This window comes from Ursus arctos, unplaced genomic scaffold, assembly GCF_023065955.2.
Source record: "Ursus arctos isolate Adak ecotype North America unplaced genomic scaffold, UrsArc2.0 scaffold_17, whole genome shotgun sequence".
In the NCBI taxonomy this organism is placed as follows: domain Eukaryota; kingdom Metazoa; phylum Chordata; class Mammalia; order Carnivora; family Ursidae; genus Ursus; species Ursus arctos.
The window spans coordinates 50281329-50298760 of NW_026622841.1; the positions used below are offsets into that span (position 1 = coordinate 50281329).

Genomic DNA, 17432 nt, shown 5'->3' on the forward strand with positions numbered 1-17432 from the left:
ATTTTATGATTGACTGTAAGACTCTGAACAAGAAGTATTATAGGGTGGCTTTTAAGAAGAAGCTTATCACAGAAAAATAATGCTGTTATATAAAATTCCAGGCTAAATAAGAATCGTTTCATGCTCTAGATTGAAATGTGAATGATTCATATGTGACAAATTCATACTTAGAAAAATGATTTTGACCCTTAACAAAATGCCGAAGATTGGAGTTTTCTTTTAGTTGTATGCTTGATGACTAACTATATTTCTGCATTCACAGTCAAGATCACCTTACCAAAGCAATGTGTATTTGTAACTGTTCCGAAGGCACTAAACAAAAGGTCTATTAAAGGCAAATGGTGAAACATTACTGTTTTAACTACAGGCCCTGATTTGACCGTTTGAAATTGGCATACCACTCTCTAAAAGCATGATCTTAGAAAACAGTTTTGTAGATTCTCACTAGCTTCATATGGTCCTCATCAATCTGCTATGATTTAAATTTATCATTTGTACCTTGTTAGGGTGAATGTATATATTGAAACTTAATATCTCTTCAGAAGACCAAATCAAAATACATACTTATCACCTAAGGTAGGCCTGTCTAGTACTCTTCTTATGATTGATTGAAAGAATAGTGGGCATTCTGTGCTTACTCTTTTCAAGGTCAGTCAGTTCTGCTATAATGAAACACATGCATTTCTTAAAATCACTGTGCCAGATAAAAAGGTGCAATAAAAATCACAGGGCTCATGGGGAAAATGGGAATTAGAGGCATAGTACTTAAACTTTATCAGTCAGATAGGAAACTAATAAAACAGTATCAAAAATAGAAATAATAACACATATTAAATGATTAAGAAGTCTGTAAACACTGCAATAATATGTCAGTTTATTTTGTGGAAGTGAGTTCAGGAAAGGTTGCAGCTTACTCTGAAGTTGTGGAAACTCCACTAAATGTGGACATGTGTGGCTGGGTATACATGATCGCCCAAGGTGGCTGGTAGGTTTGAGTTGTGTCATTTGTGTATTTCCATGGATTGGTTTAGCTGGGTACAGTTTTCCATGTTCACCTATTATTTTCATGGATGATATTGTGCATTAGCAAATGTAAAATTTGCTTTGTACTCAAACTGTTCCCTGGTGTTTTAATAGCATTGGAACAAATTTGCATTCTCAAACCAAGCAGTATAGCAGAACTAACTGTGCTTTTTTCCTTGACACCCATAGAGAAAAAACTCAAATCTTGTGTGAGAAAATAATGTTTAAAAAATTCAGTTTTCTTTAAGTCAGAGACAAAACATCCCCTTTTTCTGGAAAGCCAACATTTGCAGACCCTTATATAAGGGGGTCCCAATTAACTAAATTTGTAGAGAGTTGCTATGTGGGACAGGAGGTAGAAATTATTTCTTTGTACTATTTTATCCTATAGCCATCTGGAGTTTCCAGATACAGGATCTGATATTTTAAAAGAATTTTGCTCAACAGGGGTTTAGCTGACCTTATTTTAACTCTTATTTGAAATATTCCTTGCCCCAGCCAGTTTAGTTTTTCCCTCTATAATGAGGACTGGAGGATTGATGGAGACATAATCCTGATCCTGCTTGGAAAGGGAGGCAAGCCATTTTTATCTTCATCAGCAGATGTGAAGTTGAGTGGTTTATAAGTGGTACCAGGAACCCGGCTTCTGAACTGGTTCCTTGCTTTCTCATAGTTATGTTCCCATATTCTGGTTTCTTAATCAAGGTTAAGAAGTGGAGAGCCTCCACCTGTGTATAACCTTCTTTTTGCCATTCTCCAAGCATGTGACCAGCATTTGACATACCTTGCCTCACATTTAGTAGTTAGATACTTGTTGGGTTACAAAGATTTTAAAACATGCACCACTTTATTGGCAATAAAATATTAAATACTATCTTTTGTTAAATGTATAATCAATGTGATTTTTGTGGTCTTCAGAGAATTCTCCAATATTGAAGAAAGCTATCCCTAACTAAGCTGGGAATCCATTGAAGGGATAATACAGCCTGTGTGAGGGAAGAAAAGCCTTTTCGAAAAGTGTAACTACTGCTTTCTTCCATTAAAAAAAAAAAGTATATGATAAAGAATAAAACATGGTTTAAAAGATAAAAAGGTAATAAAGATTAGAACAGCATAAACTAGGGTCAAAATATTAGAATATCAATGATTTAAGAATCACAACTATGGAGTGCTAAAAGAGAAGGTTGAACTAAAAATTCTTAGAAAGGAGTGGAAGTTTAAGAATAGAGTAAGATACTCAGCTTAAAAAAGGGATCAAGTAACAGATTAATACATGGAATGCAGGAGATGCAAAATTAAAATAGAGCTAAAAGCATCTAAGAATGAATTAAGACCAAAAGGTGGCCAGAATGGTAAAGTAAATACAACTTGTTTTCTCATCTTGCTGAATAGGAATTAACCTAGATCTTATTCAAAGCCCATATAAATAAATTTCTTTTAACAAAAAATTTGAATATCACTTCCCAGAATTGATCATATGATTTGATCTGTATGGTATTTTATTTTTTAAGTTTTTTTTTAGACAGTGTGCACACATGAGCAGGGGGTCGACACAGAGGGAGAAGGAGAGGGAGAGAGAATCTTAAGCAGGTTTCATGCTCATGCAGTGGGACATGAGGCTCGATCTCATGACCCTGAAATCACAACCTGAGCTGAAATCAAGAGTCAGACACTTAAACTAACTAAGCAGCCCTGGCACCCCTGATTCTGCTTTTTACTTATTCATTGGTTGGGGGTTTTTTGTTTTGTTTTAGATTCTACTTATAAGTGGAATCATATGGTATTTTTCTTTCTCAGTCTGACTTATTTCACTTAGCATAATCGTCCATGTCTCAAATGGCACGATCTCATCCTTTTTTATAGCTGCGTAATATTCCATTGTATGTATACGCCATATTTTCCTTGTCATTTGTCTATTGATGGACACTTAGGTTTCTTCCATATCCTGGCTATAGTAAATAATGTTGCAGTAAACATAGGGTGCATATGTTTTTTCATATTAGTGTTTCATTTTCTTTGGGCAAATACCCAATAGTGGAATTATGGGATCATATGGTATTTCTGTGTTTAATATTTTGAGGAACCGTCATACTGTTTTTCACAGTGGCTGTACCAGTTTACATTCCCACCAACTGTGCACGAGGATTCCTTTTTCTCTTGGCAACACTTCTTATAACTTGTGTTTTTTATTTTAGTCATTCTGACAAGTGTAGAGTGATATCTCATTGTGGTTTTGATTTACATTTCCTTGGTGATGAATGATGTTGAACATCTTTTCATGTGTCTCTTGGCCATCTCTGTCTTCTTTGGAGAGATGTATATATATTCAGGTCTTATGCCCATTTTTTAATCAGACTGGGGTTTTTTGGTGTTAATTTTTATGTATTCTTTGTATACTTTAGATACTAACCCTTTATTGGATGTCATTTCCAAGTATCTTCTCTTACTCAGTAGGTTGTCTTTTTGTTTTGTTGATGGTTTCCTTTGCTATGCAAAATCTTTTTATTTTGATATAATCCCAATAGTTTATTTTTGCTTTTGTTTCCCATGTCTTAGGAGGCATATCTAGAAATATGTTGCTTTGGCCAATGTCAGAGAAATTACTGCCTGTGTTCTCTTCTAGGATTTTTATGGCAGGTCTCACATTTAGGTCTTTAATCCATTTTGAGTTTATTTTTGTGTATGGTGTTAGAGAATGGTCCAGTTTCAAAACAACAACAACAACAACAACAACAACAAAACTGTCCACTTTCATTATTTTATGTGTAGCTGTCCAGTTTTCCCAGCACCATTTATTGAAAAGATTATCTTTCCCCATCGTATATTCTTACCTCCTTTATCATAGATTGATTATATAATCATGGGTTTATTTCTGGGGTCTTTATTCTGTTCCATTGATCTATGTGTTTATTTTTGTGCCAGTACTGTACTTTTTTTGATTACTACAGCTTTGTAGTATGTCTTAAAATCTGGTATTGTGATACCTCCAGCTTTGTTGTTCCTTCTCAGGATTGTTTTGGCTATATCAGGTCTTTGTGGTGCCATTACAAATTTTAGTGTTAATTGTTCTAGTTTTGCCAGTGCCATTGGTATTTTGGTAGGGAGTGCATTGAATCTGTAAATTTCTTGGATAATATGGACATTTTAACTATAAATTCTTCCACTTCATGGGCATGAAATATCTTTCCATTTGCTTGTGTCCCCTTTAAATTCTTTCATCAGTGTTTTACGGTTTTTGGAGTTTAGGTCTTTCATCTCTTTGGTTCAGTTTATTCCTAAGTGTTTTATTCTTTTTAGTGCAGTTGTAAATGGTATTTTTAAATTTCTCTTTCTATACTTTGTTATTAGCATATAGAAATGCTACCCATTTCTGGGTATATCTTGCCACTTCGCTGAATTTGTCTATTACTTTTACTGGTTTTTCAGCAGAGTCTTTAGAAAGGAAGAAACTTCTTAATCTTATTAATATATGAACCACCACCATTTATGTTCATAAAGGGACTTTTTCTTTGAAGGTGGGGAAGATGAGTTTATAAATCAGCTTTGTTTCTTCAGTAAGATAAGTGGCAGTAGGAGGACATTAGACCAAGCTTTATATTTTTCTTAGATAATATAATTTTTCTTTTAGGTTAATTGGACTCCTGAGATTAACAAAGAACACTTGCTACAGGGTCTGCTTCCTGATGTACAAGTACCAACATCTGTGAAAGATATGCGCTATTGCCAGGTTTCATTCCAAGATGATCATGTGTCTTTGGAAAGTGCATTTACAGTAAGGTTTGTGAGCATATATTATATTTTGAGGGATTTCAAAATTCGGCATATGATAACAAAAAAGCTTTTCTCCAAAGCACGCTGGTGAGAGTTGTTTTTAATGTATAAAATAATTGCAATGTCTGTGAAATATGGTAGGTTGTCTTTGGAATAAAACTTCACTGGAGATAGTGGTTAATTCATCAATCTTTCACATGTTTGGTTGTGTTCATTCCTAAGTGTTTCATTCTTTTATATACCCTGTACTTAATTGGCTCTGTGGTATCTGTGAGAACTAGAACTGTCATTAAAGGAAAGCCCTCCTAGTGCAAGCAACAGTGAAAATGCCTGTAATATGACGGACGTGAAAAACATAAAAAATAGAGTGTGATCAGTCAATGTGGTGTTCACAAGAAAAAATTCTTTCATTGCTTAGTGATTTTTAAACCTGAGTCCAAACAGACCTAATATGTATTACTGAAAGAAAAGGGGAAGACTTATGTAAATACATATATATGTAAGTCTTTGACCCTGGCCTGTCAATTCCTTGCTCATCTGTTCCAGTAACCTCATCCGCTTGAATTCTTCCATCCGTTTTCATATTTTTTTTTATTAAGATTTATTTATTTATTTATTTATTTGACAGAGATAGAGACAGCCAGCGAGAGAGGGAACACAAGCCGGGGGAGTGGGAGAGGAAGAAGCAGGCTCATAGCGGAGGAGCCTGATGTGGGGCTCGATCCCATAACGCTGGGATCACGCCCTGAGCCGAAGGCAGACGCTTAACCGCTGTGCCACCCAGGCGCCCCCATATTTGAGATTTTTTTGTTGTTGTTTTTGAGAGAGAGCATGTGTGTGCATCGCGGAGAGGGGCAGAGAGAGAGAGGGAGAGAGAGACTCCCAAGAGACTCCCAAGTAGGTTCCACATCCATTGAGGAGCCCAGTGTGGGACTTGATCTCACAATCCTGAGATCATGACCCTAGCCGAAGTCAAGAGTTGGTCACTCAACCAACTAACCATCCAGGCGCCCCTGAGATAAAATTTTGAGATATACTACTCTCCACCCATAGCCAGATCTCTTGATGATGAGTTATTCTTACTGACCCACCTTTTCTTTCTTAGTTCTCTTGTCCTAATTCCTTTTAATCTAGCATAGATGCTATGGTATAACACTTCTTTGCTAGCTATCTTTTTTTTGTTTCCATTTGGGTAAATAGTGTGGTGTTCTATAAATTGAGGTATTTGGAGGAGTGTTGTTGTATTTAAGTTTTAGAAAATGAGTGTTAAGTATATATATATGTTATTCTTTACCATATTTTTCTCTATAATCAGTGGTATAATTAAAGCCTTTTAACTTGTTAACTCATTTCAGACCACTTCCTGATGAGCCTAAACATCTAAAATGTGAGTTAAAAGGAGGGAAAACAGTACAGATGGGCCAAGAGCTTCAAGGAGAAATATGTTAGTATGGTCTTTTTTTTTCTTTAAAATACTTCTGTAATATGTACTTACATTTGTGTTTTGGCATATGTGATCTGAAAGGAAAGCTTTGCTTTTATATACATTTATTGGTTTAAAACCCACTGTTGGAAAAGATTGCTATATTTTCACTGTCTTTGTCTAGGCTGACATAACTTTAAAATCAGTTTGGCAAAAATAGTTTCATGGAAAAATATTGGCTTTTGTTAGAAGTAATAATAGTTAATATTAGAAGTGTAAAGTAAATGGATCAATGGATTCATAGGTTTATTTTTCTTATATCTAGAATATTACATAATACTAAGTTATTTTCTTCAAATTTTGATGATAAAAAATCTGATTAACATCAACACCATGTTAATTATATAAATATAAATGTACTTAAGTAGATTCTTGATTTTTTTTTTTTTGTGGTGATTATAAAAGAAGCAAGTATGTTTACTTTTTACAAAATAATGCATAAGAGAACAAAGTTAGTGTTTTCAAAGCATAATTTTAAGTGTTTTAATGTATTTATAAATATTTATGTCTTTTATTAAAAGATAACAGCTTAATTATAAATTGTCCTTTTTTATATAGTTGTAATAGTTACAGATCAGTATGGAAATCAGATTCAGGCATTTTCACAAAGTTCTTTATCTGCCTTGGGAATTGCTGGGATTGGACTTGATAGCTCTCATTTGAAAACTACCTTTCAGGTATGGCTTCTTTTCATAACAGTTGGCTTATACCATTGGTTTACAATTAACAAAATTTGGGAAAAAGTAAAATAACTAAAAGAAGTTTGATGTTTATAATGCAAAATCGTAAAAGGCATTAAAAAGGTTTTGTAATGACAAACTTTGAACATGTGCAAAAAACAGGATAGCATAAGTAATTCCCATGTTCCCATCACTCAGCCTCAATAGTCATCACTTTCCCCTTTACCATATCATTTTGAAGCAAATTCCATACATTATATCATTTTATCCACAAATATTTTAATATGTGTATGGAGGTAGTTTTTCATAATTAATAAAATTTCGTAGTGCTTAGATCCTGCATTAAATAGGATGCCGGGGAAAAAACTAATTGGGCAAGTTTGAAGCTGTGCAGTTAATTGAGATTAGCTTGAAAAATAAGAACTGCAGTGGAATTATTTCAGTTTAAAAGAAGCAGGCAAATATGATGTATTCTGCTTGGAGAGATCAAAGACAATTTTTGGGAAAAAAAGATGTTTGAGTTGGGCCTTTAAGGAACCTTCTAGGCCAGAGTAGATGAAAGAGGAAGAATTCTAAGGCCAAGTAAAATTGAATCCATTTAGAACATTTAATGCTTTTTTAAAACTTTTATTCCTTTTAGAGGCTCCATTACAGTTTTTTGTTTGTCCGTTTTTTAAAGATTTTATTTATTTATTTGACAGAGAGAGACAGCAAGAGAGAGAACACACACAAGGGGAGTGGGAGAGGGAGAAGCAGGCTTCCCGCCAAGCAGGGAGCCCAATGCGGGGCTCGATCCCAGGATGACCTGAGCTGAAGGCAGCCGTTTAACAGCTGAGCCACCCAGGCGCCTCTCCATTACAGTTTTTAACTTGACAAAGTAATCACAAGAGTAGCCTCTTTGCTGCCCTTCCTTACTAGAGTTTCTATTTTCACTATCATGTTCAAGACAACTCACTATATCTTAGCAGCACTGAAGAACTTTTCATCTCGTTTTGTTTACTTTGCAAAGATAACGTTTAGTGTTTGACTTTCAGGTTCTTCCATTATTTATCTTCACCCTGTGTGTATCTGAAATCAGTAGATAACTATGTTTCTGCTGTTATGTATGAACAGTCCCTACTTTATTCGTAGACGCCCATCCTCATCAGTATTTCTCCTGAATTGTAACCCGCCTTCCTACGTTTTCAGTTTTCCCCATCTGTTAGATTCCTATCAGCATGTAAACATGCTGTCATATCTCTCATCTTGAAAAACAAATTACACCCCCTCGCCCCTGCCACCACTACCAAACAAAATGTTCTTTAGCCCTAATTCCCTATCCATCTCTTGCTCTATTTCTCTTCTTTCTGTAGTATAACTTCTTGGAAGAGTTCTAAGTATTCTGTTCCCACATCCTTTTCTGTCTCTCAGGCAAGCCACTCTCATCATATTTTTTGTTTTTTGTTTTTTTTGCTCTGTTTCACCTGACCAAATACATTGTCAATTTTCCGTTCTCATTTTATGCCACCTATCAGATCTATCAGCATTTTATACTATAAGTTTAGACTTCTGTCTCCTCAGTATGGCCTAAAATATCCTAAAGTATTATACTGAACTCACACCTTTCTCCTCTCATAGCTCATTATTTTTCAGCCAAGGTGACTGACTTTCTTCCTATTGTCATTTTACAACAGATGGATACTATCTTGACTCACTTTCAAACACCTTCCCCAGTCTCTGCAGAAAGAAAATGGAGCCTTCTGTTTTAAAACTATTTTTAAAAAAATAGTGGTTTTGGGGGGAAATAAAAAGTAGTTTTAATATGTCATCATTTCTTCAAATTATTTCCATATTTATGTAAAATGTACTGCTATTCCGAAGTACATTCCTTCGATAATTTCAGCATTAGACCTTAGTGCCTTTCAGAATTTTATATTTAATTCTATTTGGACTCATCTACAATTTGTAAATGCATATTCAAATTTCATTTTCAAGATTAGAAGTAAAACCGAAACAACTTCCAAGATGACTTAAACAAGAAATCATGTCTTCAAATGGGCTGTTGGTGTTTCACTAATAAATGTGGAATTCTAGGTTAGATTTTACATATTTTCAGCTTTCAGTATGTTTTACTAAATTAATTTGTTTTCCAAATATTGAAAAATTCTGTGCTTGTTGGTGTTTGGGTGGAAATTAATCTTAATTATTTTTGCAATGTCTTTGTACAGAAAATGTTCTACAAACAGTTGAGAATGGAAAACATGAAATTTTAACTCTGATTTTTAAAATCTGATGGAATAGATTTGTACTCATAGAAATTTAAGATGACAAAATTATTAAGGGTAATTGTTAAAATGTGAATGCTGTAGTGCTTCTGCCAGTACGGAATTAGGTTTTATCATTAGATCACATTGCAGAAATTACAGGCTAGTTTCATTGATTCCCATTAATAAGATGTGAACCAGAGATTGAGCAATAACAAATCAAAGCCCCTACCTTTTTGGAGATCACCTTATAATGGGAAGAGTGGTAAGAAATGAGTGATAAGAAAAATAAAATGAGGTAATGGAAACAGTGCCTTATATAGGGTGGTTAGAGAAGACCCCTCTGATCTGGGTATCCCGTATGAGAGACCTAAAGAAAGGCCATGTAATCTACAATTTTGCAAACAGCAGGAAAGAACAAGTGCAGAGGGTGTTCAGCAAGCACATGCTTTGCTGTTTGGGGAATAAAAAGGAGACCATGTAAGTAAGAAGGAAATTAGGAAAAAATAAAGTAAAAGGACATAGCCAGAACCTTTTATATCTCTCTCTCACAAAAGAGAAATTCAGTTTCTCTTCTCAAGGAAATGAATTTCACAGTGTGCCAGTATTGGTATGTGTGCAGCTTATTTGTCATTGTTTTATGCAGAAACATAGGCACATGAGTAAATGACAACATTTTCTTGCTTTTTTTTTTTTTTTGAAAATTAAGCATAATATCCTGTCTTTTCTCAATGTACTTTTCTTCACTAGGAAAATACACAAAGTATAAGCGTAAAAGGCATCAAATTTATTCCAGGCCCTCCTGGAAATAAGGATCTTTGTTTTACTTGGCGTGAATTTTCTGACTTCATTCGAGTGCAGCTAATTTCTGGACCACCAGCAAAACTTCTCCTTATAGACTGGCCAGAATTAAAGGAGGTAAGTAACTCTGCCTTGTTTGAAAGTATTTGCTATCACATGGCTTATTACTTTCAGATTATCAGTGGATCAGAATAGATATATTTTATTGTTGAAGTAAAAACAAATAGCAGTAGTAATAAAAGGATAAAGTAATATGATTTTTAATACTTTATTATTTAATTCATCACTTGTGTCTTCACTTGTTGAAAAACAGTGTAATAACTTACTGTGATGAGCACTACTTAACATACAGAACTGTTGAATCACTGTATTATGTACCTAAAACTGATATAACACTGTATGTTAATTTTACTGGAATTAAAAATTTTAAATTTTTTTTAAAAATGCAGTAATAATTGACACTTAAAAATTTTATTACAGGGGCACCTAGATGGCTCAGTCAGTTAAGCATCTGCCTTCAGCTCAGATTATGATCCCAGGGTGCTGGGATCGAGCCCCATGTCTGGCTTCCTGCTCAGCAGAGAGCCTGCTTCTCCCTCTCCCTCTGCTACACCTGCTTGTGTGCTCTCTCTCTCTCAAATAAAATCTTGAAAAATTTTTTTTAAAATTTATGACAGAAATTTTCAAACGTGTAAAAGTGAAAATAGCATAATGAAACCCAAGTTTCAACAGTTACTATTTTTTCCCAATTTTGTTTTATTGTTCTGTCTTACTGTCTTAAATGTTTTCTCTGGAGTTTGAAAAACATATTAGATATCAAGTAATTATATGCATAAAAACCTTGGTATGCCTTCCTGTGCAGGTAATTAAATCTTAAATACTGATTTTGCAAGTGTCTGTTTAATATGTTGAGTTTTTACTAAATGTTTAGAATTCTGATTTTAAAATGTTTAGATTTTGGTATTCAGTTTTGGTCTAACAGAGTTTTACTTGTTGATATGGTAGCTTACATTATTTTCTAAAGGAAAATGAGATTATATCACCATGGTAATGGATGAAATTATACTGTTAAAGGTCCTCTAAGAAAAGTTTACTTTACCTGTGCCTTAGTTTGAGATTGCCATTTTTGATTTGTGAGTTTAAAATAACAGATAAACAAGTGATGACAGTGAGCTTTAAAAACTTTTTTCTGTAATACTGTCTTGACTGAGGAGTTTTACTGAAAAGCCAGTGCATTTATTTTTATCTGAGAGCATTTATACTACATAAGTTAATATATTCTTTATGCCCAGTGATGTCAATAAGGATTTGTTGGTTTACTATGTTATGAAATAATTGTTTACTTTTGAGGTGGAAGAAATGTTGACATGTTCGTCTTTTAATATGACTTTGTGTTGGGAATGTCAAAAATAATGACAGCTTAACTCAAATTTCTTAGAAGACTAATTTGTAGATGCCATAGAAATCCAGAAGTTTTTAAAACAAACTGATATCTCATTCTGTTAGAGTTACCATTATATGTAGATAAGGCTGTAAAAGTAATCATTGAATATCTGATATTTCTAAAATTTCCTAATTAATTCTTGACCTACCTTCCCCCTAACACGATCTGAAGTGGAATAGGGAACTGATTTAACACCTAACTGATAAATAGAAAAAAATAGGTAAATGTTATGTTAACATCTATTCTCTCATTTAATCTTAACATGATGTATTATTATCATTCTTATTTTATAAATGAAGAAACTGAAATCCCGAAACATTAAATTACATGCCAGTACTAAAAAGTGGCAGAGGGCAGATTCATATTTATAAACATTTGATTTTGGACACTGACTTTTTCCCAGATAACTTTAAGAGCTTGGGCTACAGGTTATTTATTAAAGAATATTCTTTAAAAATAGTTACTATTTGATGGGTAGACCGTTAATGTCATTAGGGATGAAGTACATTGATATGTTTGCATTTGGAAACTGTCATCAGTTTTTTAAATTCAGGCTTTTAATAAACTTTGGCAAATGGAATATTGTCAACTGTAGCCATGTAAACTTTGTGATGGTCAAGCATTTTAACCAAACTAGTCTCAAGGATATTTTTTTTTTTAAATTAAGTCCTATCTGAAACCCATTATTAATTTTTTCCCCACTTTTAGCAACCTGCTAGCATTATTTGGTGATCAACTACCTCCAATAAAGTGGGGGTTGGAGAAAGCAGAGGGAACATTATTGATAGGAGAGAGCTGATAAATCAGCTTTACTTTATCGCTTGTCTGTTCTCTCCCCTCTTTTCTTTTTTTTAACTTTTAAAATCTGACACATTAGATTGGAACTTTATCAGGTTTCTTGCTAGATAATGTGTTTCCTTTGATGTATTTAGTATTAATAGGTCAACAGGCAAATTCCCAGAATTATACAAGCCTTACGTAAAGGTGTTTTAAACCAACTAGACAGTGTAGATCAGCGACCAGTCCTATTTAAGGAGCACTAGAAATCTGTGTATTACTGCTTCATGGAGAGTGGCAGAGTGCTGACAATTGACAGAGGAGCTAAAGTATAAACAGCCAATACTACATCTGAGAACCTCAGATAAGCTTTTACTTCCATCGAAGTCATTCTGATATATAACTTTTAGGAATGTGTTAGAAGCTGGTAATGTCAAATGCTTTTTTTTCTCCCTTTATTATATTATTAATCATTTCTATAAGAAGATGATCACTTGTAACAATATAACTGACTTTCAAAAGTTTGATGAAAAGCCATTTTTGACTAGAACAGATTAATTAATCATTTAGTAAGTATACAAGTAGTAATTACATTGTTAGGCACATTTGTTTTTGTTTTTTTTTTAATTTTTTTTTTTTAAAGATTTTATTTATTTATTCGACAGAGATAGAGACAGCCAGTGAGAGAGGGGACACAAGCAGGGGGAGTGGGAGAGGAAGAAGCAGGCTCATAGCAGAGGAGCCTGATGTGGGGCTCGATCTCACAACGCCGGGATCACGCCCTGAGCCAAAGGCAAACGCCTAACTGCTGTGCCACCCAGGCGCCCCTAGGCACATTTGTTTTAGTGCTTCTTAAAATATTTTTATCTGTTTTAGTCCATTCCAGTGATTAATGGAAGAGAACTACAGAATCCTCTCATTGTTCAACTTTGTGATCAGTGGGATAATCCAGCACCTGTGTCACAGGTTAAAATAAGTCTCATGAAAGCTAACAATTTAAAGGTAAGTTTTAAACGTCCTTTACATAATTTTCATCTACTTAAAATTTTGAGTTTCATTGTCATGGTAATGTTGTTAGATGTCATGTTTTTAAAAATATAGTCTTATATAACCTTTATTATTGCTTATTTTAAATCAACTTAAAGATTTTTCATAATTTTGAGGAAGTAAAGTTTGTATCTTGCAGTGTAACAAGGGGCAATAATCTACAATTATGATTGAGTGGTTATTATACAATACTAATATTTGGATTTCAGATTAGGGTGAATAGACAACACTGAGAAGGTGAGTAAAGGCAAATATAATGACCTGCAGTATGGGTTAAGGAACAGGTATTATTTGGGAAACTTACAAGCTAAGGGTAATCAAAAAGAGTCATGTGAGTACCTGTCCTATGCATACCTTATGGAGAGCTACCAGGGCCTGGGCATAGCTGCTAGACTTACACTGAATTGTATTCTAGGGTATGGGGCAAGCATGAATATGGCCTTGTAACATTTGGGGCTAAACATAGTGATTAATACCAAGAAGTCCAAGATTTGGTACTACCTGTTTACATGAGCACTGGGGTAGCCAGCTGTGGGGACTTTGGGTGCCTAGTACAGAAGAGTTGGAGGGCCCTCCTGTGAGGGGAAATGGGAGAAGCTGCCTACTGCAAAGCTATATTTTGACACAGTTCCTCCTCTTGAAGGAAATTAATTTGTCCCAGTCAGGTTGTTACCAAGTAACACAGAGAGAATTCCTGGGCTTATATTCAGCTGGGCTTAAGTATCCCTCTACAAACATTTTGTAATTTTAGTGGATGAAAACAGTTGATATCATGTAAATGCAGTTCTCTTAAAATTAACCCGTTAGTTCAGTAAGAATTCTAACAGGGATTTCCAGGACCTGAGAAGTTGTAAATGTCATATGGAAGATTAAAGTGCCAAGACTGGCTTGTGATCCACATGGATTTGTTTTTCATAGTAAAGTAATTGAGGTCAAAGGTCTTAAAGCCTGTTAAACAAACAAACAAAACTGTAATATTGCTTGCTATACAGCCTGATATAGCCTTGCTTCTCTGGCTTAGTAACAAGAATTTAGGACCCAGATGGAAGAAATACTTTGAAAAAGATGGGTTGGGAGACAGTGGATCAGAGGATAAATGAGATAGGTACAAGTATAGGATTTTATACTGTCATTTTGATTACTCCTCATTTTTGCCTGTTGCTTTTTTTGTTTGCATGTATCATAATTACCTAATTTTTAGGTTCTATTAAAGCAGAAATGGGAATTACGGCGTAGGAGAGAGTCTGATACTCTGCCACAATAGTTTACAAATTCACTTTGTTCTTATTGTTTGCTTCTAGAAGAGTTAAAGTGATTATTTTCTACCATAAATAAGAATATTATTCTAGTTTCTAGAGAAGCATTTGTAGAAGGCTGCTAGATTCTTCTAACCAATTATGAGTACCACTGATTCTTAGTCATTTGAAAGTGAGCTTGGTTATCTCTAAGAGGGTCATACTGCAGCAGAGATATAAGGAGCACATCTGAGTAAACTTAAAGAGAAAGATGAAATAACAATGGACATGGTATTATGACGCCTTGACTTAAGATGTAATTTATTTATTTCACCTGTGCCATTCCCCACAATCCCCAGTTTTAGAATATACCTTCAGTGTTTGTATAACCAAACTTCACTTGAAATATCAGTGTTATTGAAACAGTGAACATTGAATTCTGCAACTTAATAACTGAAATACACTAAATTGTAGTTTAATTGATGCTGAGTGATGATTGTCCTTTGGGTTATGTAATTACGTATCACATTGTTTCTACTAGTTCACATTAGGAGATTAAAGATTTTAGAAGTGTGTGCAAATATAATTTTCAAAATAGTATTGGAAGAAAAGAACATTGTAATAGAGGAAAAGAATTTGATGTCTGGAATTTTCTAATTAACTTGTTTTGTTTTTTGTTTTGTTTTTAGCTCACTCCTTCAAACCAACAGCATAAAACAGATGAAAGGGGCAGGGCTAATTTGGGAGTATTCAGTGTTTATGCCCCTAGGTAAGAACCAAAAGTTTGGTAGTTATTAGTATTATAGAGATTGATTTTTCTTATTCCTTGCTGAAGTTAAGAGTAATAATTAGCGGGGCGCCTGGGTGGCACAGCGGTTAAGCATCTGCCTTCGGCTCAGGGCGTGATCCCGGCGTTATGGGATCGAGCCCCACATCAGGCTCCTCCGCTATGAGCCTGCTTCTTCCTCTCCCACTCCCCCTGCTTGTGTTCCCTCTCTCGCTGGCTGTCTCTATCTGTGTTAAATAAATAAAAATCTTTAAAAAAAAAAAAAAGAGTAATAATTCCTTCTATTTAGTGTTAGAAGATGTAACTAAACAGGAGTAAAGAGTTTTTTTAAATGAGTTAAGCTTTGTAAAAACTGTCTCAGAATTTTTAAGTTATAACTAACGTAATTTGAACCCTTTGTCTCTTTTTTCCCCTTGTTAGAGGAGAACATATGATGCAGGTTAGAGCCATCTATAACAAGAATATCATAGAGGGACCTATAATTAAGTTAATGATTCTTCCAGACCCTGAAAAACCTATTCGTCTCAATGTTAAATATGACAAAGATGCTTCCTTTTTAGCAGGGGGTATTTTCACTGGTGAGTAAGTCACAAATTTCAAAGAAATTTGTAATGATAATTTGCTTTTTACAATAATGGAATAAACTATTTATCCTAGATGTTCAGCATGATAAAAAAACAACCCTGCAATAGTCTTTTAAATGGCAAAGTATGTTTGACTTAGCTTTGTCTTCTTTCATCTCGGTGGCCTACATTCCCTTTAATGGTCAAAAATGAGCTGGAAGTTTCTTCATAAACTGAGAGCCTGTTGTAATTGAGTTTGTGATTGTTTGTTCACTGGGTTGTGAAGTTCTACAAAAGGAGCATGAACTGCTAAATGGCAAGAACTATGTGGGCTTTACTAAATAGGTTGTAATGTCATCTTCAACCAAATAGAACCAGGATTGCTTAACGTAATTTGGATGAAAATATATCACATCAGAATTTATGATTAAAGATATTTCAGAATAAAATTTCCTAAATACTTGCTATGTCCAGGCACTATATTGGGCTCTTCTTTCCAGTAATGTATAAAACAATTTCCAATGAGTTCTAATGCAGGAGACACTTAAGTAAGCAAGTAATTTCAGTGGAATGTGGCAGGTACCAAGTCAATAGGAAATGGTATTTATTACACAGGTAATTTTCTTGAAGACCTCTGTTTTCCTAAATGGATACATTCCTATACATAGTTATAAGCAGTGGAAACAAGCAGACCAAAAAATTTAGATCAGAAAATTAGTCATTTTTAGTAAGTTACATATATACATAGCCTTTATACTCATAATTTTAAATCTGTTTTGGAAGATAAGACCTGTTTCCTGTGATTAAAAGACTATATCCATCATATGGGTGCCAAATGAATGATAAACATAAGGGAGATACTATATGTAATAATAGTTTAGCTACTGTATGCTATTGAAAATCATAAGACAAACAGTGTATTCTTGGAATACATAAAGCATAAGGATTTATGACCAGTTGCCTTAACTCTAGGTTGCTGAGTATCCACAGTCTAACTTTTCTGGTCTTCCCTAGTAGAACTTTATAGCATTGCAGACTGTGAAAATAAGACAAGGGACTAATAATGGCAAAGATGTATGTGTTAGATTTCTGGAGGAGATTTAGCACTAAAGAGAGTTGTCTGTCATGATTAGTACGTTTTTATAGACAAGATTATTGGGGAATGCTGATTACCGAATAGTTTTGTTTTCTTCAGCATTTCATTATTAATATTTAAACAAGATGTACATTTTAAGACATAGAATTATTTAACCAAATCTATTAAGTGAACTAGAAAATAATTTTTTAATATTCACCATGACAGATTTTATGATTACTGTTATTTCTGAAGATGACAGTATCATTAAAAATATTAATCCAGCACGTATCTCCATGAAAATGTGGCAGCTGTCTAACAGTGGGAACCGACCACCAGCAAATGTGAGTTCTGGAAAGCATTGTAGAAGTTAAAAGTAGCTCTTATATTTAACTTAAAATTAAATGTAACTTAATGTAAAAATGCACTGGGTATATGCTGGAGAACGAGACATTAACCTACTTCATCACTTGAGATTGACAAAATTAAGTGTTGATGCCTTT

General features: G+C 34.2%; 1 protein-coding gene across 3 annotated transcripts in view; it reads left to right on the plus strand.

Annotated features, from left to right (window-relative positions):
• Positions 1 to 17432, plus strand: part of SMCHD1 (structural maintenance of chromosomes flexible hinge domain containing 1) — a 157484-nt gene that overhangs the window by 73257 nt on the left and 66795 nt on the right. For all 3 annotated transcript variants that reach the window (XM_057313253.1, XM_026496043.4, XM_057313255.1), the window contains 8 exons: positions 4652 to 4800; positions 6150 to 6238; positions 6836 to 6954; positions 9951 to 10118; positions 13099 to 13224; positions 15194 to 15273; positions 15712 to 15869; positions 17158 to 17273. In XM_057313253.1, coding sequence (XP_057169236.1) covers positions 4652 to 4800; positions 6150 to 6238; positions 6836 to 6954; positions 9951 to 10118; positions 13099 to 13224; positions 15194 to 15273; positions 15712 to 15869; positions 17158 to 17273 — 1005 coding nt within the window. The remainder of the gene's footprint in view (positions 1 to 4651; positions 4801 to 6149; positions 6239 to 6835; positions 6955 to 9950; positions 10119 to 13098; positions 13225 to 15193; positions 15274 to 15711; positions 15870 to 17157; positions 17274 to 17432) is intronic.